Source organism: Erpetoichthys calabaricus, chromosome 13, assembly GCF_900747795.2.
Source record: "Erpetoichthys calabaricus chromosome 13, fErpCal1.3, whole genome shotgun sequence".
NCBI lineage: Eukaryota > Metazoa > Chordata > Cladistia > Polypteriformes > Polypteridae > Erpetoichthys > Erpetoichthys calabaricus.
The window spans coordinates 47,365,552-47,393,225 of record NC_041406.2 but is presented as its reverse complement, the minus strand read 5'-3'; the positions used below and the strand labels follow the sequence as shown (position 1 = coordinate 47,393,225).

Genomic DNA, 27,674 nt, shown 5'->3' with positions numbered 1-27,674 from the left:
TGTCTCGATATTACTTTTGCCTTGATATTACTGCATTATTAATTTCTATTCAATTTTATTGTCCCAATAGGGAAAATTCATGTTTGTGAGCTGGTTTTTACAAAGAGACCACAACATACTGTAACATTAAAAAAGTTCTGTATGTCATTTAGCTGTCTTTGTACACACACTAACTTGTAATATTTTCTGAATGTACAATTATTCACATATTGACACTCACAAGTAGCTAGTTGTGTGAGCAAGACCTACATCGACACAGGAAGAACAAGCAGACATCAAACAAATACTGGGATTTTGAAACCAGGATAACATCCGTGAGTCAGCAAGACTAACATTCATAAAACAATGTCAATCGAGATGAAATGTACAATTGTTCAAAGTCCATCCCATTTTAAAGAAACTGATATAAGGCTAACAGTAGAGCTGATGCATAAATCCATAAAGGAAGGAATATCCAGATAAAAAAAGTACTCCACTTACTAAAAATATATATTGCTGTTGAAATACTTTGCTGTTTGTCCCAATTAAAAATGTTCCCCGAATGTTGGCTTGTGGTCAAAAAAGTGACAGAATATTTTATAGACCAAAAGTGACATTTTACATATAGGAGAGAAAAAAACTGGAAAAGAAAGCTATGGGTACATAACACACAGAAAAGGCAGACATTTACAAAGCTAAGAATGGATTCTGAATACATGTCTTAATACAAAGTAAGATCTTCCTTTTGGAGGACTGATGCACAACAGGTAAACTATGTAAAAAATCTAAGCCAACAAAGAAAAACATTTGTCAGATAATCTAATAGCACATTTACTTTTATAATTAGGAAAAAGTCCAACCTATAGCTATATAAAATCAGATTCCACAATCTTGTGGGTCAAAGCAGATGTGCCCATGTTAAGGTGAGTACCCCTGTTGCAGAAAAAGGAAACAAAGTACCAAAAGCAACTTTTTCCCTATTACATGAAACAAAATAGTAAGAGTCAGTATCCAGAAGAATTATTTATTTATTCAATTTGTGGCAACAGGCCACAATCTTATACAATACTTCAAGGGTGATGTTTGTGAAATATAGGTGGAGTTTACATGTTCTCCCTGTATCTGCGTGGGTTTCCTCCCATAGTCCAAAGACATGCAGGTTAAGTGCATTGGCGATCCTAAATGGTCCCTAATGTGTGCTTGGTGTGTATGTGTCCAACGGTGGGGCTGGCGCCCTGCCTGGGTATTGTTCCTGCCTTGCGCCCTGTGTTGGCTGGGATTGGCTCCAGCAGACCCCCATGACCCTGCATTAGGATATAGCGGGTTGGATAATGGATGGACAACACATTGCTGGAAGCACCATTCCTGAGGCAATTTATCAGAACCTACTGTATGACATTTGATCTACAAATGTAGAAGAAAGAAATGCGTCTTGTTTGGAACATAGCAATTATGGGAACAATCTTTATTTTTAATTTCAAATATGAACATTCAATTTACCACAGTGAAATATGTGAACAAACCAAGGGCAAAACACAACAAATAGAATCTTTTAACAATGAAAACTTTTAACCATTTCAACAAACCTTCAGTAACTGCATAGTAAAATACTTGAGTAATGATCTGTAATGCTTTATTAAAACTGAAGTTAAAGGCCCCAACAACCAGCTAAAACTGGGCAACACTGAAGGAAACAAGGTTATGAAACTTGTGGTGCTATGATTAGAATTTGGGTACAAAGCTAATAAACAAATCAAAATACTCAAAACATTTAAATTTCCATAAACATACAACCATACATTAATGTATTTAAACACTGTGAAATTAAACAAATTTAAAGACTTACAAATTATAATTATGTGCATAAATGTTCAACAATTTCAAATCAAATAAACAAGTTCAAAAAACTACTTTAACCACTCTAATTTACATAACATTATATAAATATGTACAAACAAGTGCAGGTGTCAGATTTTTGGCTGCTATTGGGTAAGTAGAGTTTCAAAGATGAGTGTTACAAGCACTCTTTTTTTTCCATAGCTATTATACATGCAGATTCTCCTATGAATGCATTAGTTTTCCAAGCTTTCGTGAGGGGAACAAAAAACATTGGGTTTAAACTGTAGTGAAACTAAAATGCTGCCTTAATGCCAAAACATGTCTAGTCAATCTTGTATTCTTGAATTTGCCACTTATTTTGTGTACAGGCAAATTATCAAAAAATCTAATTTTATTTTGCATGTTTAAACCAAACTTACAAAAATGCACTTTGACAATGTTTTGACAAATGTATAAGCACTGTAGAGATTTTGCAGAAATTAAAACAGACAGAAGCCATATAAAAACAATAAAATAAAGATGGAAAACAAAAATATTTAAAACATGGTTTTCGTTACAGAGAAACACAATAATATATAAAACGGAAGTCTTTTCAACCTGGGCGGGGCAGAATGTAAAAAGCAAGACTAATACCTCTGTGAAACATCAATTTTTTCAACAATAAATCTAAGAAACAGTTGTGATCCTACAGAAAAAAAAAAATCAATTTTAGTCAGTTTAAATGGGTCAATTTATGTGTTTCATGAAAAACCTTTAACTTCCTTTGAAGAATGGATATATTCACCTCTCAGATTCCTTTAGCAAGTAAGGTATGGCAATTTATCCTGTAAACAAAACAAAGGTTACTAAGTTTCCTTTTACAAGTTATTAGTGAATTAAATGCACAGTATAAGGGCCCATTCACACCTAACAGTTGAGAAACCTCCAGCATGCACCAGTTTGAGTGTTTTTAGAGAATAGCTTGTTCTACTGAAATCAATGGTAACACTCAAGAAATGTTGGTTTTTAAAAATAAAAAAATAAAAAAAAAAGTGTTTTTATAGGAATGTTTTAACAAATAAGCAGAGTGGTAGCTCAATAAAAAAAAAAATTACTTCATTAACGACTAAACATCCATCTTTTTCCATCCCCAATCTGAGTTTCTGGGTGCACATTGGCTGCTGCACCACCAGAACAGTGTTTCAAAATATCTTTATCAAACAAGTGTTTACGTTTTCAACCAGTTTAACACATCTGTTACTGGATAGCACACAGCACACTTTTCTGCTTGGCTATACGATTGAGCTTTGAAAACTATTTGGAGATGCTTGAAAAACACCTGAAAACAGCATTAAAAAGCTTGAAAAATGCCAAATGCTGGAAATTTACAAAGTTCAAGTGTGAATGGGCCATAAAAATACACACATTAAGATATTACTAATTTTAATAAATAAAACTTTGTTTAAACTATATTTGTACACAAAGCATATACATTCAGACCAACAAGTGTTGTAACAAAGCGACAAGAGAAGACCACTGGAAGTGTTTTGGTTTACAATATGAAGACAATAATTAAACAGCTTTAATGCTCCAAATACTTAAACTGCGATTTCATAGATATGGGAAAATCTAGACAAATGTAAAAAAAATCCATGTGAACTATAAACAGAAGAATTAAATGTGTAATTAATGTCATCAAGCCAGAGAAAGTGAACTGTCAATTGTATATTAATTTGAATTATGAATTTAGAATACATCAGTCTTTCGACTTAAGCAATCAAGTCTGATAGCATTTGAAAATAAATATCCAAATGGAAAACCTAATATTCGTACAACCTGTTCAGTAGTAAACCATGATAAAATGAGGAGAGTGAGAGAGGTTAGAAGTGGGGAATCCATTCCCAGGCTCCCGGGGATGATACAGTGCATGGGCATCTCACATGTGAACGGTTTATTTTTTATTATTTTTAATAAAACTTCTGCAATATGTTGACACCAATAAAAGACTAACCTTAACTACAAGCAGTTCATGCTGTCATACAAGTACATGTATCTAGTTAGTTGCGGAAATAAGAGCGTGGAAAGCACAACGTGTCCAGAGTGCGGTTGTCCAGGGGAGAGCGGACCTTCATGCAGAATATGCCAGCCGCCGTGAAAGCACGCTCTGCCTCCACTGAAGTAGGCAGCACAGTCATCAGATACCGATACACTTGTTTTAAACAACGCCCGCACTTGCCGTTGCTCTGTAACACCGCCATTTCAGCTTTTACTGATGCATCCAGTTTCTTGTCATCATTCTATGACGGCAAGTTTCTTGGCACAGATAATGCAGATGCAACAGACTGACGCATTGCAATTTCAAGTTGCTGTTCAAAGCTGTCGGCAGCACAGATGTCAATGAACTCTGCCCTGTCCCGGCATTCGTGAGCTGCAGAGTGCAGACACCTCCCAGTCCACTGTGCTCAGTCTTAGTGGGAGCCGGGAGACTGACTGCTGCTGGTCTGTTAAATGAATTAATGAGCAACACACTACACCGTGGGCCAAAAAACCATGCCACTTAATTATTTTCAACTGTAACTTATTTCTTGATCGATTTTTACACGCTATATATGCGAGCTTGGCCGTTCCCGTTTTCCCGGGAATTACAGCAGTTTCATTCCCTAGTTAGAAGCACGCACCCACCACATGACAAATCAACTCAAGATCCCCAGATTAGGGCCCAAGTGCAGCCATGCAATGGGTGACACCTCAGCACCACACTAGTTCAGATGGAATGGAACAGTGCAAGGTTTTTTTTTTTTTTTTATGGTGGCTAGAGTGCCAATTCTCCCACCAACCCCCAGGTTTTTCCCTGAAGGTTGGAGGGCCTACCTGCAGGGCTGGATGCAGATTAACGTCATACCCAGAACGAAGTAATTGTAGGTTAAGGGCCTTGCTCTGGAGCCCAACGGAGCAGAGTCACTTCTAGTCTTGGTGCCACACACAGTACTTCTGAACATCGCTCATTTCCCCTTCCAGCACAACAGTTTGGAAGAGCGGCATAGTTATGCTCCCAAAACTACACAGGGGAACCCACTTGTTTCCTGTGTTGGTGGCTTCACTGCATGAACCTTCAATATTTTATTTTTTTGTAAATTTTTATAAAAGCAAAAATTTGTGATTTTCAGCTGTTAACTACTTTAGGAATAAGAGACTCAACTTGTTCAATCATCAATTTTGCCATTGGCAATGCCAGTAATTAAGGCTCCTACTTTATTTACCTTACCTTTGTACGCTGTAGGAGGTTGTCTCCTGCAGTTAAGACTTATATTAACACTAGAATTACCAGAGTCTACGAAAAAACTTGTAGATCCGGCCCACCTTAAATCCGTTCTCACCTCTCCGCCAGCGTCTTTTGTCTTCTAAATGTGCTGAATAAGACTAGCAGCAAGCAGCCGGCTAATCCATCCTCCACCGTTGTAGAACGTTCACTAAATTCTCCCAGCTTATGCCTTGTTTGATTATCTGGGAGTGACTGAACTGCTGAAGTTTTAGAGTGGAAATAATAGATTGTTATTTGGAACACATGCATTTCATGTGTGTTCCGTTTCTACAGTAATCTGTGTAAACACATTGTTAAAACAGAAACTTTCATATTTTAGTAATAAATGTTACAAAATGTAGGCATAAACTATATAACATGTGAAGCCTGATTTCCAAAGATCAAATAAACATTTTCACAAAAGGTTCAAGAACAATGCAAAAGCTTCCGTGGCATAGCGCTAAGATTTGCTGTCTCGGAGCGCAGCAGGCTTTCCGTGCCTCAGAGACCCAAGTTCGATTCCCCGCTGGGCAAAAAGTGTTATACATATATTTTTTTTAACCTTCGCTGCTCTGCCTGCCAGTAAGCGTCTGCTTTCTGCATGCTGGGGTCGTTTTTTTTTTTTTTCTTCTTAAGTAAATTGTTAAGTTTAAAATGTCGATCGCAGTTATTTCTGTTGATTAATTCATGCTTTCATTCATTATAGCTAATACTGTTATCAAGTGGTCGCTATTTTTGCCTGTTGTATACAATCTATCTCCACTCTCACTGCCTGCTTGCCTGCGTGCAGTGTATGTCAATTGATATATGATTTAATGTATTTCTTTTTGACAATTCTCCGAGTTGTAAAATACATATGCATTATATATAAAACAAAACTACTATATAGCTAATACTGTTATGTATTGGTCTAGTGCCTTCTCTGTCTACCTATTATATAAGTGTCTTCCCTATCTATCCATTTATCTAGTGCCTTTCATATGTGAATGTACTCTCACTGCCTGCTTGCCTTTCTGCAGCACCTGTCATATAGTGCCTTTCACATCTATCTATCTATCTATCAACTTCTGTCTGTGCATTATTCAGTGATCTGTCTGACAGTGTGCGTCTTACAGAACGTAAAAATAAGAACAGTTATAAAGACTTGTTCATGTTAATTGAAGTCTCAATTGTTAATATTTTAAAAAGAGCATCCCCGATGAAAATAACGATTTCATTAACTGACGGTTAGGTTAGGTTTCTTTATTTAGTCATGTTTACACAGGAAAACATTAAATTTGCCTTCTCAGTTGCATCTAATAACAGGTAACAGACAGAATGAAATAAAACAGACAAATAGAAATAAGAAAGGTTAAGGTAAGGCAGTTAGATAAAACATTTATACCAACAAAAACAACAACAACAAAAAAAAAGGTTACAGGATATATATAAAAACCTTATCTCCGATATTTCTTATTGAAAAGTCGTATGGCACTAGGAAGAAAGGAGTTTCTGGAGCGATTTGTGTGGGTTTTCAAAGCAACTATCCTTCCTGATCTACCGAAGTTTAGTTCTACATTTAATGGATGTCTGTCATCAGTTGAGATGATTTCCAGTTTCTTTAGCATTGCCCTCTGACACACACTAGTCAAATCATCTACATCAGCCCCAATAACTTTAGCTGCATACTTCGTAATCTGCTGGAGCTTTTTTGAGTTTTGGTTTGTCAGACTGTTAAACCAGGCAATGAAGCTGAAAGTGATCACGGACTGGATCATACTATGAGAGAAGGACAACATGAGGTCCTTGTCTACTTTAAATAGTTTGGGTTTATGGAGGAGAAATAAGCGCTGGTTGCATTTAGAAAATATTTTTTTTGTATTTGTATTCCAGTTAAGATTGTTATCTAGGTAAGTTCCTAAGTATTTATATGCATACCAATTTATAAATTTTATGTCCGTTTGAGGTTAAAAAGAAAAAAAAAACAAAAAACAACACTTTCTCCCCAGCAGGCGAATCGAACTCGGGTCTCTGAGGCACGGCAAGCCTGCTGCGCTCTGAGACAGCAAATCTTAGCAATACGCCACGGAAGCTGTTGCATCGTTTTTGAACCTTTTGTGAAAGTGTTTATTTGATCTTTGGAAATCGGGCTTCACACGTTCTATAGTTTATGCCTACATTTTGTAACATTACTAAAATATGAAAAAGTGTTTTAACAATGTGTTTACACAGATTACTGTAGAAATGGAACACACATGAAATGCATATGTTCCAAATAACGATCTGTTATTTCCACTCTAAAACTCCAGCAGTTCAGTCACTCCCAAATAATCAAACAAGGCATGAGCTGGGAGAACTTAGTGAACATTCTGCGACGGTGGGAAATGGAATAGCCGGCTGCTTGCTGCTCGTCTTAAATCGGCACATTTAGAAGACAAAAGACGCTGGTGGAGAGGTGAGAACGGTTTTAAGGTGGGCCGGATCTACGAGTTTTTTCGTAGACTCTGGTAATTCTAGTGTTAAGATAACTGAAGCACCCAATTTTAAGAAACAGAATAATACAATTTATTGATACATAAAGATTATAGCAACATAACTACATATTATATACTAAGACAGGATGAAGACAGGCAAACACAGTAGAGGCAGACTGTTTACAGGTTAAAAGTAACAACTTATCTTGGCACAGAAATAGTTTTGATGCCAAGTCTCTAAAAGTGATGTACAAATTTTGTGGAGTGGATTTTGTTGTTGCTCTAGGATCAAGAGGAGGATTGCTTATATTGAAGTGCACCTTTTACTACATGGTTCTTTGTTTGTGAATTGTTGTGCTTTTTCTCTGCTAGATTTCTGCTGTGTCCTCTGCAATATAGGGAAAATTATTACTTTTTCTGACACCAAGAGTTTACATGCTTAAGTTCCCATCTTGAAGTAAAGGCTGCTTCTCAGTCATTATTCTGGGCTCAGTTTTGCAGTGGGGGTCTTCGCTTTCAGGTCCACAAAAAGGAGAGTGTCTTTCAGCTCACCAGAAAGAAGTGACTCATCACCTTTCCAGTTTCAGAGATTTTCAGTCATTTTGGAGAGTGTGCAGTTTATCTAGGAGCTCCCCAGTGAGAGTGCCCCTGAGATAAAAGTGCATCTAGTTTTTGAAGGAATGAACTTAAATCACTTTCAGTTTCAAAATCCATGCCGTCTCATAGATGTTTAGTGCATCAGTTGTCACTTGCTGAATTATCACTTAGTTCTTGAGCGTCTTATTTAGCATCTACTGGCCTGAAAGGGTCTGCAGGGAGGCCACTGCAAAGATGTCAGTTCAACACTGACTTGCACCTTTGTTATCAGATGAAGTACAGGCTAGTCCAGCTGCGAAGAGTTCAGCCACTTTGGAATTTAAATGGGGGGTTGGCACAGCTAGATGTCTGCATCAGTTATTTTTGCTGTGTAAATAGGCCTTGTCTGTCACTAACAATCCTAGAAGAAGAATAATGCCTATTTCATCCTACACTACATAAGCTTATATTCACTTATAAAACCATTCAAATGAATACATTAATCAGAAGCTTAAAAATTCTTACCTAAAAAAAGCTCTCCAAAGGATACTTTATAAAAGGGTCAACAGTGTCTGTATACCAAGTATCAGTAAAATAAAAAACCAGTTTGTTAAAGGCATCATGTTTTGAAGCCTATAAAAGACAATTTCTCCCAAGTCTATCACCCAATATAACTATGTTTCATATCTTCTACCTTTCTCTTTAGTATTAAATTGACATTACCAGAATTCAGCCTTCAAAATACAATGGAAGTGTCTGGCAGCGTATTTCTACAAGCATAATACCAACACAACATTCAAACAACATGGTGTAGCACAGGAAACAATTAGGATTAACATATAAAATGTATTAATTAAAAACTATTAGTTTTTATAGTGATTGTAATATTTAAACCACAGCCTACAATCACTATTGTTAGAATGATTAATGTTGAGCAATTTGTCATTATCACCTAAAACTTAAAATACAGCATACAAAATCTACTAATAAGCAACAAATGAAACATTACCTGGTTCCCAAGTCTTACTCTGTGATCGCCAACAGTCCAATGAGAGGCAGCATACTAAGCGAACAGAAATATAAAATCCATTTATTAGTTCTCTTCACTAATTTTTATATACCAATCTTGAAATTATACCAAAACATAAACATCGTTCAATTCTGTTGAATACTGCTGAACTTCCCATTTACATTTTGGCTTTCAACTGAGGTATGTATTCCATTCTCTTACTTGTAACAGTTCTTTTGGTGAGATTTTTGCTGTTTCATTCAGTCTTGTTGAATGATCTATATAATAGGCCATTATGTCCTTCCCTAATTGGATCAGAATAAGCCACTGGTGGCATAGACTGACACTTAATATAAATCACAAGGATTAAAATTTTACCTACTTCTTATTAAAAAAAAATGTAGCAACAATCTAAATAGGAGCTAAAAACAGACACTATTACTTGTAAAGAAAAAAACTAAAGCTATCCATAAGCAGTATAATCAATTGCCACTAAACATACATTTATTATTAAAAACAAGTCACTGAGATGGTCAGCACAGATTTGAAATTTAAACTTTCAAACATCTACTGATCTTTGAATTAATAAAGATTTTCACAAGGAGATGAAAGAAAATTAAGGGATGATAAAGGCCTGCCTACAGTTTCACAGGCCATTTAAAACTACAGCAATACATTCAGATATAGGGCTTCCTAGCTGTAGAATGATCTACCTGGCAATACAAGGAGAGACCCCTTTCAGTCTCAGCACTTAAAGCAGGGTTAAAGAATAACTGCGTTACTGGCTATTTTATTTTTACTTTTGAGTTTTGATTTTTGTTTTGCAGGTGAGTTGAATATATACTTTAAATCAGAAACTCAACTTATAGTGCATTTATTTTACATCAACATTTTTAAATACACTGTCCTGATGATCCTTGAATATGTTATTATTGGATGATGTCAAATACACAATTATTACTTTATAAGCAGATATTAGTTATAGGATAATAAAGTATCACTTAATGAAATACAAAGATGTGCGATTGTATAATGAAATCTTTATAGGAAGACGTTACTCCAGTGTTTATTAGGATTGAAAATGAAAGTAAAGGCAGTTGAAATGGCTGCATTTCCACCAAAATATCAGTCTTCCTCAGAATCTCAAGTCCACTCCTACGGATTCTATCCCCAACACCAGCCATATAAAGTACCTCTCTATACAACAGACAAAGGAGGGTTTAAAAAAAGAAATCTGTCCAACTGCAAATACAGAACTTACTATGTTATTAAAAAAATAAAACACAAGCATCACACAGACTGTTACGGACAAGAAATACTGTAGTACCTATATGCTGATACATAACTGAAAACATTCCAAATGAAGCGAATCATTAACATCATACACACACACATACATGCACACATATTATATATATATATATATATATATATATATATATATATATATATATATATATATATATATATATATATATATATATATATATATAAGCACATGTATTATGATCTGTCATGGCAATGAATTAGATTTGTCTTTCCTTAGATAAAAATTAGAAAAATAGGAGAAAAAAAAGAGCAATGCTTATTGACCGACATTCAGAGATACCAGCAAGGGAGCCAAGGTGTTTAATGTATTCTTATAACTACAACATAAACATAAAAAGGTCTAGAGATACAAAACAAAAATAGCTTTGAGGAAGAAAACATGCTATTTAAGTGAGTTTCTATGAGACACAGCTATTCATTATATTGTTACATTTATCTGTATGTACATGTATTATGATCTTCATGTATTATGATCTGCGATTAGAGTGGTAATAAATCAAGAGTTTTATCTTTCATTATATAGAATAAGGGGGGCAAAGTGCTGATCATAAAATACATTATTTCCTTTGGAGGTGGGTGAGGAGTTTGAGGTATAATAAAATATACCAGAATTTGAATGCTGTATAGAAAATGGGTACGTACATACAGTGCATCCGGAAAGTATTCACAGCGCATCACTGTTTCCACATTTTGTTATGTTACAGCCTTATTCCAAAATGGAGTAAATTCATTTTTTCCCTCAGAATTCTACACACCACACCCCATATTGACAACGTGAAAAAAGTTTGAGATTTTTGCAAATTTATTAAATAAAATTGAGAAAGCACATGTACATAAGTATTCACAGCCTTTGCCATGAAGCTCAAAATTGAGCTCAGGTGCATCCTGTTTCCCCTGATCATCCTTGAGATGTTTCTGCAGCTTAATTGGAGTCCACCAGTGGTAAATTCAGTTGATTGGACATGATTTGGAAAGGCACACACCTGTCTATATAAGGTCCCACAGTTGACAGTTCATGTCAGAGCACAAGCCAAGCATGAAGTCAAAGGAATTGTCTGTAGACCTCCGAGACAGGATTGTCTCGAGGCACAAATCTGGGGAAGGTTACAGAAAAAATTCTGCTGCTTTGAAGGTCCCAATGAGCACAGTGGCCTCCATCTTCCGTAAGTGGAAGAAATTCGAAACCACCAGGACTCTTCCTAGAGCTTGCCGGCCATCTAAACTGAGCAATTGGGGGAGAAGGGCCTTAGTCAGGGAGGTGACTAAGAACCCAATGGTCACTCTGTCAGAGCTCCAGAGGTCCACTGTGGAGAGAGGAGAACCTTCCAGAAGGACAACCATCTCTGCAGCAATCCATCAATCAGGCCAGACGGAAGCTACTCCTTAGTAAAAGGAACATGGCAGCCCGCCTGGAGTTTGCCAAAAGGCACCTGAAGGATTCTCAGACCATGAGAAAGAAAATTCTCTGGTCTGATGAGACAAAGATTGAAAACTTTGGTGTGAATGCCAGGTGTCACGTTTGGAGGAAACCAGGCACCGCTCATCACCAGGCCAATACCATCCCTACAGTGAAGCATGGTGGTGGCAGCATCATGCTGTGGGGATGTTTTTCAGCAGCAGGGACTGGGAGACTAGTGAGGATAAAGGGAAAGATGACTGCAGCAATGTACAGAGACATCCTGGATGAAAAGCTGCTCCAAAGCGCTCTTGACCTCAGACTGGGGCGACGGTTCATCTTTCAGCAGGACAACGACCCTAAGCACATAGCCAAGATATCAAAAGAGTGGCTTCAGGACAACTCTGTGAATGTCCTTGAGTTGCCCAGCCAGAGCCCAGACTTGAATCCGATTGAACATCTTTGGAGAGATCTTAAAATGGCTGTGCACCGACGCTTCCCATCCAACCTGATGGAGCTTGAGAGGTGCTGCAAAGAGGAAAGGGCGAAACTGGCCAAGGATAGGTGTGCCAAGCTTGTGGCATCATATGCAAAAAGACTCGAGGCTGTAATTGCTGCCAAAGGTGCATCAACAAAGTATTGAGCAAAGGCTGTGAATACTTATGTACATGTGATTTCTCAGTTTTTTTATTTTTAATAAATTTGCAAAAACCTCAAGTAAACTTTTTTCACGTTGTCATTATGGGGTGTTTGTAGAAATGCTGAGGAAAAAAAATGAATTTAATCCATTTTAGAATAAGGCTGTAACATAATGTGGAAAAAGTGATGCGCTGTGAATACTTTCCGGATGCACTGTATATGTCTGTATGGTGCGGATCTCTAATCAGTTTTTTTTGTTTTGTTTTTGAAAATCAAGGTAAACTGAATCACATTTAGGGTCAAAATAAATGTTAATGCAAGTCCCTCACTTTTTAAGCATGGTAACTAAACATTGATTTTCCTTTTATATATATTTTAGCAGTAATAAACTTCCATATACAATAGATCCTCTGGTCACGAACATTTCCGAACACATACAAATCGGGTTACGATCAAAACGTTCACCAAAATTTTGCATCTGTTTATGACCACACGCTCTGGTGGCAAACAAAAACACTGGTGGTGAGTTTCCCTTCCGGTTCATACACGCCAATGATTTCCCATTTTCTTTTGTTTGCGTAACAAAGCAGCTGATGTTGCAAAAGGAGTTACAATGTTAAAAAAGCAGAAGCCTCAAGTGCTGGAAGAGGTGGAAAAACTGTTGCTAGTGTGGTTGAACAAGAAGCAACTTGCAGGGGATAGTGTAAGCGAGGCGATCATATGCAAGAAAGTCAGGAAGATTCAAGGCAATTTGCTGAAAAAAAAAAAATCCTTCTTCAAGTGGCAAAGGTGAGGAATTTAAAGCCAGTAGAGGATGGTTTGAAAAATTTCGCAAGAGAAGTGGCATTTGCCAGACCAGATACTAAGATGGCACCGACTGGTGTGGTTGGCCGTCTGCTCGTCTCGCTAATCTATACTTTAACTTCATTTTCATGTATTTGTTTATCTCAACGGCCATTGTCCTATGATCATGATTTTTTTACTTAACATGTTTTCTTGCTTGCTTGCTTTCCTCTCAATTTTCATCTCCTGATGGGATACTATGTGAACCTCCGCCTTTGTTTTATTCATTCTCTTGACTTCTTCACCTGGACAAGGTGTTCACCTGCATCAGTGAGCTGAATGCCTCTCGAAGACGCAAAATGCACCCGCCGGGGGAAAAAGAGCCGCTATTGCTGTTAAACAACGCCAACTCAAGTCCCAGGGCTTGGATTCCCGATGCCTGCGAGTCATCTATCTTCTCCTGCACAGGACTCCATCCCTGGTCCATGGGCGCTGGATACCAGATTTAATTTCTCCATCTCAAGGAGGCATCACTCTTCTTCTGTGCGCGCTCGGGGAGTAAACGCTGCTAATTTTCGCACGTTCACCCGTGCTGGCCCCGCAGAAAGCTCTTCTATCAAGGCTGCTCTCTCCGGACTTCACAAGACGGCACGGCTTGCTGTTGGACACGACAGATCACCAGCTGCTGAACTACTTCAGGCTGCTCTCTCCTGATGCTACTTTTCAGCTACTGTCAGATGAGACAAACAGGTAGGCAGAGAAATTTTTTGAATCGCGGGCTGCGCTTGCATCGCATTCTCGTTTTTCAAAGTGGAAACCCACAACAAAAGACGAGATGAAGCACGCTGTGGCATTACAAAGAGATGGGACAGAACTGGTGATATAACTTCAGGGAGCATTGGTCTAAACGTGCTTTGTCCCCTGGTGGCTTTGGACAGGTTATGCAGCGTGATGATAGGTACGTGATGCTGCAAAGCTTTATTCACTTCTGTAATAAACAGAAGCAAATCCCATGGGGTGAGCCAGGCTATAACGCCATGCATAAAGTTCAGCCCCTGCTTGACATTGTGGAACCAACATAGAAACAATTTTATCAGCCTGGCTGTGATTTGTCTGTGCATGAATCTATGATAAAATAAAAGGGACACCTTTTTTTCTGCAAATATATGCCAGACAAGCCCACAAAGTATGGCATAAAGGATTTTGTACTGGCAGAAGCAAACACTGGTTTCTGCCTGAAAGTAATTACATATACAGGAAAGTATTTCTTTCAAAGAGAGAACTGTCCCTTGACAAGTCAGGTTGTGCTGGAGCTACTTCAGGGCTATGAACATTTGGGTCATGTTGTGTACATTTGGACAATTTTTATACATGCCCAGAATTGTTCATGGAGCTACAGAGCAGAGGAATTGGAGCTTGTGGCACAGTGAGGGTGAACAGGACACACATGGCTTCACAGTTGAAGCCAGACAGGCTGAAGAGGAAAAGAGGTGACAATACGGTTTTCATGCGGGCAGAAAACTTGGTGGCAGTGGCATGGCACGATGGCAAATGGGTGACTTGTCTCTCTACAGTACACACTAACAATATATGTGAGAAAGTGCAGCAACAGACAATTAAAAAGTAGGCACCAAAGCAACACATACTGTAAGCAGTGCAATGTGGCAATGACTGAAATTGGCTGCTTTGAGCGAGATCAGACTTTGCTGTGTAAAATGTATGTGATATGTATATGAAATCATAGAGTATGCAGGCTCATACAACAAGACAGTAACATTTGTCAAAAGTAATTGTTTGTTGATTTCAATTGCTTTGTGTTCTTTTTTTTAAAAAAAGTTAGTTTTTGGAAAAATATTCAGCCCTGGGAGAAAAGAAACAAAAAAAAAATTAGCCCAAAAAGAGTTAACAAAGTATGGAATTTTCTCATAAACCCTTTAAATGGGAACATGACTAATGCCTGGAATGGGATTTTAAATCAAGAGCTTTAGAGATGCAATGTACTGTATTATCATGCTGCCCTTTGGATAAACAAATTTATCACCCATCTTTTTTTAAAAAGAACATTTCAAAGAACACTGAAAATTAGTAAGAAAGAAAATTTACATTTAGTAATTGATAATTTTATACCTGAACCGTATACACTGGTTGTGGAATATTTGTAGGCATCACAAATGTTGGCACACCTGGGCAATGGTATGGCTAAGGATAAGAAAACAAGAGACCACATTATTATTTGGTTAAATTAAGCAAAAATATACAATTATAGCACTAAGGAGAGAAGCAGGAGAATTTCTACACAATTCAACTGGCATTAATTTCATAGAATATTAGGGATGCACCGATACCACTTTTTTGGAAAACGAGTACGAGTACTTGCATTTCAGTACTCGCCGATACCAAGTACTTAATAAAAACATGATTTAAATTTAGAGGTAACAGCTTTAGTCATATAATTTAACAAAAAAAACAAGGGACTAGTTTGGAATTAAAAACATTTATTTAAAATGAAAAGCATGTTGTATGCAACATATTACAGAATAAATAATTATAAAAAAAAATTTAAACAGTGACAGTGCAACTCAAGTATTTTTTTCAGTTTGTTGTAAACTGCCGCTTTGGACAACACAAGGGGCATTAATAAACATCTTTGCTATTTAGTGCACAATATTTGAATAAACTAACAACATCCACCAACATAGAACTGTGGCAGTCAGTGCAACTGAGGTAGGTATTAACATCAAGTCTAAGACGACTCACTTAATGGAGCCTATTTAGAAAAAGTGAGTGGCAGGTTTTTTTTTTTTTTTTTTAAGAAAAGTAGCTTTTCTGCATTATCAGCAGTCAGCCTGTTTCTGTTTTCATCTATAATGTGCGACACTGAGCTAAAAAGCCTTTCACTTTCCACACTGCTACATGGGGCTGAGAGGTATTTCTGGGCCATTTTAGCCAAAGTGGGGAACCTGATTTTGTTGACACCCCAGTACTTCAGAGGACTGTCTTCACAAGGGCTTGGGGCCTCTCCGAGGTATGTGTCGAGCTCAATGGCAGCACCTGTTGCCAGCGGCTGTGCTGCCTGGGGCTGCTCCTTAGCGATTTCTTCAAATACAGTGTCCAGACTGCTGCTAGTGCTGGCCTGGGCCTTGAGGAACAGTTTAGCAGGAGGTTCTGCAGCTTCTGCCCGACTCCCCTCTGCCTCAGCTCTGGACATCATCTGCAGCTCCTGCTTCAGGTGCAGCTTGGCCTCCGGAGCAGTGTTGTTGGAGAAGAAGCGATCTTTATACCTGAACAAAATTCATGAATGTATTAATATGTGGAAAATTAGGACTGATTTTAGTTTCCCCTAAACCACTGTCACAAATGCCAGCCATTTGGCTTTCTGGTAGTAATAAGGGAAATATACTTCATATTATATATATTGCATACATTTGTATTTGTGTATTTTAGTTACAAAAATATAATATATTTCAGATGGAAATTAATCTTACATTTAGTACTGTAGTTTATCATTGAATACCTATAGCACACAGACTTTACCTTGGGTCAAGCATGGTGGAGATGAAGTACAGTGGGTTGGTCTCGACGTCACTGAAGCGCTTCTTGACAGCTGCCAGTAAGGTTGCTTTCATTGTCTTGACGCCGTGGTCCTCGTCTGTTTCTCTGTTTAGAAGTCTCACTAGCACAGTCACAGCTGGGATGACATCAGAGGCTAGTGCGTCGTAGCTGCTCACTTTTTTAGTTAGTTCCTCAAAGAGGGCGAGGATGGCAACAGTCTTCTCCATAAGAGCCCATTGGTGAGCGGTGAGATAGTCCGGGAGTTCATGCTTGGACACATACACCCCCAGCACTCGCTTTTGCTCAATGAGGGACTGGAGCATGTAATACGTGCTGTTCCAGCGCGTCTGTACGTCCTGCTGCAGTCTCTTTATTGGCTGGTTGAGCTGTCCCTGAATGTCCTCGAGGCGGGAGTAGGCTAAGGCGGAATGTTTAAAATGCCCAACTATTTTCCGCCCCACTGCTATAGCATCAGCTATGCTCCTCTGTGCTAATAAGCCCTCGTGAACAGCCAATTGGAGTGTGTGCGCGACACACGGCAGACTTCGGAGTCCTGCGTCATTCATGGCTTTAATCATGTTTTTGGCATTGTCACGAAGCACAACATGTACTGATGTTTTAGGTATGCTCCAGACATGGGGTATACCTAAAACATTTCCTCAAACACATGCGCTATAGCCTGGCTGGTGTGCGAGCCGCGGAATTGTTTCACATGTAATATGGCTCGTTGCGGCGTGAAACTCTCGTCTATCCACTGGGAGGTTAGGCTAATTAGCGACACGGGGCTAACACTGCTTGTCCAAATATTCATGGTGAAACTAAACGCAGAGGAGGCTTGCAGTAGGCTGTGGATATGTTTTTTCACGGAGTCGTGTAGTTTAGGCAGCTCCGTGTCAGTCATGTAGCGGCGGCTTGGGACATCATATCTGGGCTCCAGAACATGGAGGAGACGCAGGAATCCCACATTTTCTACCTCCGAGAGTGGCTGGTCACTCAATGCAATGTACTCGATAATTGCCTGTGTTATTTTCACAGCACGTGGATTGTCTCTGGACATTCTCTCGTCTTGCAAGAGTTTGCTGCAGCGTGGGTTGTGTTGGTTTAGAAGCGTGGGTAAACTCTTTGCACTCGTTGTCGTGTTGGGATTTTAGGTGCTTGATTAAATTACTTGTGTTAAATGCGCTACCTTTTGAGCCTCCTCTGGACAATTTCGCTGAGCATAATTTGCAGTCCGCCTTTGTTTTGTCATCTTCATTCACTTTGAAATAGTTCCACACGGCTGACATGTCTCGCCTCGCCTTCTCCCCGCTCTGAGCTGCAGCTGGGGCGGGCACGCGGCGCCTGTGATTAACCCGTTACACGCCGCTCAAACATAGACATTTCTCAGACCGTGGTATCGGTCCCCGGTATCGGGGGACTTTTAACGAGTACGAGTACTTCAGAAAATGTGGTATCGAGGCCGATACCAGATACCCGTTTTGGTATCGGTGCATCCCTATAGAATATTTAAGAAAAATTAAACAAAAAGATACTCCAAAGAGTAAGTACTTGTATGAAAATTCTTTCACCTTGAAAACATTTGCACTTTCAGATATTTATAAAGGTACACAAGCTTATGCCTTAAAAAGTTTAAATGAAGTTTTATGATATACGTTTACTTGCTAGGTAGTGTTCCTCAATTACTTACTGAGAGACTGCCAAATGTACAAGGGACATGTGCATAGGAATGTTTAAGCACTGCTTATCTGCTCTGGAAGAAGTGTTCTTACAGGAGAATGAAATAATACAACTAAAATTGTCAACAAATCAAATCATTCAAGGTTGTGTTTTCAATGGCATATAAAAAGGCAACTCAGAGAATTTGTCAGATTACAATGTATGACATTTCCCTTAGCCACAATGCATGACAGGAAGACTATGTTGCTGCTTTATCATCATTTAGACATGCCAAACTTTATCCTAATCTGTAAAAATTAGTGATGCCTAGGGTTAATCTTTAAAATTTACAATACAGTAATAAATCCAGACATTCAAGAAATATGACAGGGTAGAACAAAAAAACAGCAAAGTCCCTTTGTTTAAAAAAAACATACCTTTGTTGGAATCAGCTGTCACAGATTAAACACTAACATTTGCTGCTTTATAATGTGTCTTAATGCAAACTCCACTGGCCAGGAAACATTGAGGACCACTTGCATCAGTTCAAAAAAACTTGAAAGAACAGGCTTATCAAGCACTGACATTTAAGACTAATACTAATGCAGAAATACGAGTTGAATCAGTATCATTTATAAATCTGTTCATCAGGGTGAAAGGAGGCTCACACAATTTCACTTTGGCAGTCATGCTCAAAAATTTAATATATTTCCTGAATGACAGTATTGTTAGGCCTATATAAAAAAGATGACTCGAGAGAGTAGTGGAAAACTACAAACCAAAACAGGCCATTCATTTAGTGATGTAGATTAGTAATTTACAGTGCTATGAAAAGGTATTTGATCTTTCTTTATTGCATTTTTTATACAATGGCCAATGACCCATAGACAAAATGCAATACTAGTGAAAGAGAACCAGAGTGAACAGAAAATACAGTTCTAAAGCCATAGTTTATTAAATGAACAAAGAAAACATTCCTATCGCTTATGTGTAGAAGAAATTGCCCAACAGTTTCAATACTTGGTTGCAGCATATTTAGCAGCAATTAAACGCTTTCTATGGGTTGATAACAGTCTACTGAGGAATTTCTCCCCACTCTACGAAGATCTTTAATTGGTCTAGTCAATGTCCTAACTTGAACCCAAGTTAATGTTTGCAAGCCTAACAAAGTGTCTTCTGAATCCTTCAATATAGACTTGTGTGTTTGTGGTCATTGGTAAGACGTATAACCAAACCACGCTTTGGTTTCAGGACACATACAGGGGACTGGATATTCTTAAGATATTCTGGAAAAATGCAGTATTCATTGTTTCCTCATTAACTACAAGTCTTTAAGGTCCGAAGGGTGCAAAGCATCCCCAAACATGTTGATAACATGTAAATACTGGTGCCACAATACCAGGATATTTGTATTTGATATGAATACCAGTAAAATATACTCTACCACGGCAAAAACTGAAATCCCATTCAATGGATTTTGTTAAAGTACCTCCATTATAAAAGTGAACAATAGTGTTTATATATTACAGAAAAATGCACAATAGCAGTAACAAAAGCTTTAATATATTTATACAAACCACAAACAGTTACCAAACTATTATTTAAATAAACAAGTACTATCATTCATAAATACCAAAATACAATGCAGGGTTTGAATTTGTGTGGCAGAGGTGGAGATTTTCTCCCCGTGTAATAAAGGGTTTAGAATATTGTGGGGATTTCAGCATGGGGTTTATAAAGACAGACAGTAATAGATAACTTGATTTAATATTCCGCACGTGCACATTATAAATCTATTCTGACATTTTTCTTTCCAGTAACTAAAAACTACAACTTAAAATATACCCAATATAAAAATTATATATGTACTGTTGAAACTAGTGAATTCAAAGATAATTCGGGATATTTTCATTTTAAAAACAAACTCTTTAAAAGCAAGCTGTTGCAAAGACAGTTTTAAAGTCGAGGTTCTAACTGAACCGCTCTGTTAAGTTTGTAACATTTGCTATTGTATTTGCATCATTAGCATGCTAAAAAATATTACTGAAGAGTAATTATAAAACAGATGTGTCAAACTAATTCAAATGTTAACTTATGGCACTTCAACTTTCTGAATCGGTCCAAGTAATACCAAAGAATCTGTTCGTGACTTCTATACATACAAGCAACAATTCCACTGTTCTATGTACATGTGACAATATTAACCCTATGAATCTTCACACTATAACCATGACACCTGTGCATAATTTTGTGGTTTAAAAATTTTTTGTGAAATTGACAAGTTTACCAGAATGCAAGCAGCACACTTTCCAGCTTAGCTGCTTGCCCTGCAAAGAACCTATTACATATGTGGACTGCATTAGCTTACATACTACAAAAAGTAATGACCATGTAACTTGTAACTTTTAACATGTTACTCTACTGCTCAATGACAGATCAGCACTGCACATTCAGCTGATTAACAAATTTAGCGATTTCTGAAATATTAAAACAGATTTCAGCCAGAAGGAATAATGTGATCACTTGAGCATTTACATCGGATAAACAGTTTACTTCTACATGAGGCTGCTGAAAGCACGTGCAAAGCTAACATTTGTGCAGGTGAACAGAGTGCAATGAATGTGCATAGACTACAAAAATCCTTAACTGAAACCTGCTTAAGGGTTGATATGGCCACATAAGTGTTATTTCTGGAGAAATCTGCATCTTTTAAACCCGTTTCTCTAACCAGAATAAGGGGTTTACATTGCACTCCAGAAATCAGGTTACTGTAAAAAACACAATTATTGAGGCACATGTAAACACGCCTATTAAAGCTCCCACTATCTACTGAATAATAGTGCAATTACTTACTATTTATGCAATTCTAGGTAGGGCCACTACATTTTAAAAACAATGTTTTCTGGACGATGCACGTGACATACATGTGGAGTGCACAGACTAACTCGTTCCAATATTTTGGGGTATGCATGCAATGTAAAAGAAATCAGGAAAAAGCATGTTTTGTTCGAGCACCATTTATAAACAATTTAAAGTTTGTAAAAATAAAAAACTGTTGGGCTGCTAGTGACAGGATACCTATTTAGCGAATAAATGACCATAGAGAATGATTCTGGCATATTTTAGGTAGTACAATGTTGCAGACGAAAAGTATGAGGTACATCTTGAGAAGCACATCCATGCACACCATACAACTCTATGCTCTATCAGGAAAATGTCTCTGCCGTTGGGACTTCAGACATTCACCTCTAGGCATATATAATTCTACTGTATCGCTGTCTTTGTCTTCATAACTAGCCTGATTTAAGCTTTTACTAGCACTGTTGGCTAAACCACTGGCACTAGAACAGTTTGATGGTGCAGTGAATGCTAAATAATTTACCACTTAACACTAACCCAACACTAATTATTTGAAGTAGTATAGGCCAACCACTACTATAGATCTAGGAGTTTGTGAACACGATCACACAGAACACAAGGTGAACTTAATGCTAAAGGTCATTATATGTGACATTAATACGAAATGTGTTTTGTTTCCGAAATATCAGATGTTTTATCTCATGACATGATTTTTGGAGTTTACTCAAATGTTTTCCAAGATGTTCAAGTACCATTTATTTATTTTTTTGTTTCTGTAAGAATTTCAAGGACTTTTCAGTACTGGATTTTGGCTTGTTAATTTTGTCTGGAAAGTCAAACCCCCGGTTCGTAAAACATCATTCCAGAAGGCTTGGGCATCATCCAGGTGTTTAAATGGACGATGAGAACTGACACCTTGACATTATTCCTGTAGGATAACTTGATAAGCTTGGCACTTTGTTTTTCCCCTTGATGATCACAAGCTGTCCAAACCCCAAGTCAGCAAAAAAGCCCCAAATTATGATGCTCAAACTCACTGTATTTTACCAATAGGATGTTTACATGTTAATATGCCATGCTCTTTACACCATACATGCTGCTACAAATCTGAACTATTTAACCATAGTTTAATCAGTACAGAAAACATCTGTCCAATGGCACTGGAATGTGACAATAGTCTTTGGGAAAACTTTGGCATGAAGGGCTTTTTTGGGAAACTGGCATCCTCCTGTGTGTCCTGCCATGGGCACCACACCTGCTCAATGCTTTATGTATACAGACTAATGAACAGAGATGATTCCTTCAAGCCTTTAGCTATTACTTTTTTAACCTCATTAAGTATTCTGTGTTGTTCCTTTTTTAGTCTTCTCAACTGTGGACCCACTTCTAGAGAGCAGCCACAGTACTATATGGCCTCCACTGACACAGTTTGTCTAACTGTGGACTGACAAATATCTAAACTCTGAAATTACTTGTAACCTGTTCCAGCTTTATGCAAGTAAACAATTGATTTTAGGTCTTCTAAGGTCTCGTTTGCAAGGCATGCTTCACATCAGAAGAATGCTTGTGCAAATATATCTCTGAATACCACCCTCAACCTTGTTTAATTGACTGAACTCAAGGTTTGCAAACTCCTACCTCCAATTAGCTTCAGTTGAAGTCATCAGCCTAGTTGTACAAACTTTTTCCAACCTACAGTATGAATGTTTAAGTGATTTTGATATGTACAATAATTTTATTTTAGGCAGAACATATTGCTCATTTTTGTAACTTTGATGAAGATCAGACCATATTTTAAGACAAACATTAATGAGATTTCCAAAAGATTCACATACTTTTTTTCTTCTCACTGTAGTAAACTATTACACCACCACATTCAATGAAAGTGTAGCATATTTTTTCATAATATACTATCTGCTTATGAAGCTTTCAATGAGACAGGAAAGTGTTTGGCTGCAATAATAAAATATTAGTAGCAGAGTGCCTTTCAGCTCTGCAGTAAAGGACATCAGAACAACCCTCTAACAGAAGACAGCTTGATTCATATGATCATCTTTTACACAAGCATGCATGAAATACTTGTCTTGTTTTAGATTAAAGTTGACCAAGTTTAGAGCATTTACAATTTTGCTATACTCACCCTCAGACACACAATAACATGTGATACAAAATGGGGCTGCCCTTCCAAGAAAAGCTTAAGTACAATGTTTCTGTCTACATCATACTAAGCTACAGGTGACTAAAGATTTAGCATGCAGATCCATAAGAACCTTTACAAAACATACACAGAAGTATGGCATGCCACACTGGGTATGTACCTTGCCATTGTACAGAAATTGGCATTATAAACTACTTACCCTTAGCTAACTGGAAAAGGTTTGCTTTATAGACCCCACTTGTATCTTTTGACTTTACCCATTATAGGACTAGTTCTAATGTCATGTAAAAATGATGATCCTGCCATTTCCATAGGCAAACAATACTTGTGTGCTGTGGGATCTCTATTGAAGAGATTTTATTCACACAAAAGGTATCTAGTAAATTTGGAAACTTTCTGAAAACATGTTTTTACCTTGTCATTACAGGATATTGAGTGTGGACTGAGACAAAAACGTCATTTATCAATTTAAAATTTAATCTAACACAAAGTGCAGGAAGTGAAGGGATTTGGATACTTTCTGAATCCACTGTACATATATGGGTGTATAAAAATGAGCAGAAAAAAACATGATTTGAATAAGGCTTGAGAGGTTCAGTCCCAGCCTTTTTAAAAAATATGCTGTAGCGCACCTTTAAATAAAAAAAAAAAAATTTCTGAAAAGCACATAAAAGCAATGGTTTCAACACAGAAATCAACAAACATCTGCTGCTGCATGCTGTGGCTGCCACTTCACGAGGAATGCATGGCCAGCTGCCAGGCAGTCTTCACTTGACAGGGACGGTTGCAGTGCATAGCAATCTGTTTTTAACCTGTTATCATAAGTGGCGGTCCTCACAGGTATACGTCGCAATAGGCGCATCAGCTACTTGAACCTCTTCGGCACCACGATCAGCTGGAGCTCAATCACCTGATACTGGTTCCTTACATTCATTTTCAATCGCTTGTATCAAAATCTGAGTTCGACAGGTCAGAGACTAATTCAGAAATAATATGCAAAACGTTGTACATGGAGTATTTAGCTTTACACATTTGCTTCGAATGCTTGCAGATTTCAAAGCCAGTTTTGCTCCTCGCTATTGACACGTGTGCAGGGAATCTCAAAAATATTACAACAGATATCCTTCTAGCAAAGAGAGTCCAACTAAAACAAAAGTGGATTTTGTCACTGTTTACAGTTGATTACCACGATCAACCCCTTTTGACAAAAGTCGACATCCACCCTGAAAGAGTTTAAAATAATAAAAAAAAAATTTTGTACTTTACAGAATTTGTGAACTTCAGACCAATTTCCAAGTTGCCCTTTCTTTCTAAAATTCTGGAGAAGGTAGTCTTTATACAGCTGCTAACAATTTAAAATGAAAATGGCTTTTTTTTTTTTTTAATATAAAAGTATTTCAGTTTGGTTTTAAAGACACCACAGACTCTGCACTTTTAAGGGTTCTAAATGGTCTCCTATAAATAAGTGACTCTAGGGATATTGTTGTCTTATTGTTGGATCTAACTGCAGAATATGATACAGTTGACCAGGACATTCTTTTTCCCCTGTCTTAAGCAGTATGTGGGTATATACAAGGAACTGCTCTGAAATGGTTCAGGTCATAACTCACAGGCAGAAGCTTTTTAGTTAGCCTGGGCAGTCTTTCCTCATCCTCTGCCGCTATCACATGCGGGGTACCCTCAATGTTCTATTCTGGACCCTATTCTTTTTTCAGTGCATGTTGCCCTTAGGGATGCATTTTAAATAACAGTATTCATTTCCACTGCTATGCAGATGATTCACATACTGTGCAATTTTTCCACTGAAACATATCAATACAAGTTCTCTTAAAGATCTCCTTTATTGGAATGTCAGAAAGACATTAAAATATGAATGTCACTAAATTTTCTAAGTTTAAATGACATTGTATTTTGGACCTTCTGATCTTACTTGTGCTCCTAGTTAATCTTGGCTTTTGACAACCCACTGTAAACCCTTTGCAAAAAAAAACTGGTGGGATTTTTGATAATGCCCTCAATTTTGATAAATTAACTCCACTGTGAAAGCTTGATTCTATCAGCTCCGGGTATTAGCTAAGGTCAAGCCCTTAATTGGCTTAACAGAAAATATGCAATATGCATCATAAAATTAGACATGCATAAAATTTGGGCACCCCAACAGAGATATTACTTCAATACTTAGTTGAGCCTCCTTTTGCAAATATAACAGCCTCTAGACACCTCCTATAGCTTTTGATGACTGTCTGGATTCTGGATGGAAGTATTTTTGACCGTTCTTCCACACAAAATCTCTCTAGTTCAGTTAAATTTGATAGCTGCCGAGCATTCAAGTCAGGGGACTGTGACGACCATTCCAGAACATTGTACTTGTCCCTCTGCATGAATGCCTTTGTAGATTTCGAACTGTGTTTTGGGTCATTGTCTTGTTGGAATATCCAACTCCTGTGTAACTTCAACTTTGTGACTGATGCTTGAACATTATCCTGAAGAATTTGTTGATATTGGGTTGAATTCATCTGACCCTCTACTTTAACAAGGTCCCCAGTACCTGAACTAGCCACACAGCATGATGGAACCTCCACCAAATTTGACAATAGGTAGCAGGTGTTTTTCTTCCGCCATGCAAAGTGCTTTGTTATGACCAAATAACTCCATTTTTGTCTCATCAGTCCAAAACACTTCTTTCCAAAATGAATGTGGCTTGTCTAAATGAGCATTTGCATACAATAAGCGACTGTTTGTGGCGTGAGTGCAGAAAGGGCTTCTTTCTCATCACCCTGCCATACAGATGTTCTTTGTGCAAATTGCGCTGAATTGTAGAACGATGTACAGATACACCATCTGCAGCAAGATGTTCTTGCAGGTCTTTGGAGGTGATCTATGGGTTGTCTAACCATTCTCACAATACTGCGCATAGGCCGCTCCTGTATTTTTCTTGGCCTGCCAGACCTGGGTTTAACAGCAACTGTGCCTGTGGCTTTCTATTTCCCGATTACATTCCTTACAGTTGAAACTGACAGTTTAAACATCATAGATAGCTTTTTGTTGCCTTCCCCTAAACCATGATTCTGAACAATCTTTGTTTTCAGATCTTTTGAGAGTTGCTTTGAGGATCCCATGCTGTCACTCTTCAGAGGAGAGTGAAAGGGAAGCACAACTTGCAATTGACCACCTTAAATACCTTTTCTCATGATTGAGCACACCTGTCTATGAAGTTCAAGGCTTAACGAGCTAAACCAACCAATATGGTGTTGTAAGCAATCAGTACTGAGCAGTTACATGCATTCAAATCAGAAAAATTACAAGGGTACCCAAATTTTTACACAGCCAGTTTTTCACATTTGATTAAACTTCATACAACTAAATACTGCTTCACTAAAAATCTTTTTTCAGAAAACACCCCAGTACTCAGTGTTCCTAGGAAATGAAAGACATACCACTGTTATCTTTTTTGTTGAGAGTAAATTATTATGCAGGCTGAGAGGGGTTCCCAAACTTTTTCATATGACTGTATACAGTATGTATATTAATTGATGTATTTAAGAAAGCCATACAGCACTTGCTCTATAAATAAAAACAACTTGAATACTCAAAATGAAAATAAGTAAATATTCAAATATAGTTAAGCTTTAATAATGTTTACTAAATGTACATTTGTATATTATATATATTTTTTTTTTACAGTCTTTTTTTAATGGCCAAACCAGCCACTGCAAAAACAAATTGAGCACAAAAAAAACACAAAACAAATATCAGCCATCAAAATGCTGAGCAACTGCACACTTTAAAAAGGAAACCATTGCATTGCCATCTTGTTTGGTCTAGTACTGACGGCTCAGTAATCAAGTCTTTAATTGCTGTTCAGCATGAAAGCACTATCCCTCACTCCTGTCATTTTAATGCTAAAATTTAATACTTTACAACATGGATTGAATAAAGACAAGAGTTTTATGGCCAGATATGAGGATTGTTTACATCTCTCAGAATGACAGACAATCTGTCTACAGACCCACACTGTTTTGAAAAAACTCATTACAAACTTCAAAAGACTTTGTTGGACAGTTATCTTATCCAGAGATCTTGACAATACATTGTTCTTTTCTCTCTTGTTAAATTAACCCTAGCCTGAATGAATCTATTAATTTTTTATATTTAAAATTTCTCAT

The 27,674-nt window shown here is 37.6% G+C and overlaps 1 protein-coding gene across 1 annotated transcript in view; it reads right to left on the bottom strand.

Annotated features, from left to right (window-relative positions):
* Positions 1-1,429: 1,429 nt before the first annotated feature.
* Positions 1,430-27,674, bottom strand: part of dazl (deleted in azoospermia-like) — a 43,116-nt gene continuing 16,871 nt past the window's right edge. Inside the window, exons 7-10 of the mRNA XM_028818200.2 lie at positions 15,411-15,482; positions 9,137-9,190; positions 2,603-2,642; positions 1,430-2,503 (exon numbers count right to left, since the gene is read on the bottom strand). Coding sequence (XP_028674033.1) covers positions 2,616-2,642; positions 9,137-9,190; positions 15,411-15,482 — 153 coding nt within the window. The 3' untranslated portion in view covers positions 1,430-2,503; positions 2,603-2,615. The remainder of the gene's footprint in view (positions 2,504-2,602; positions 2,643-9,136; positions 9,191-15,410; positions 15,483-27,674) is intronic.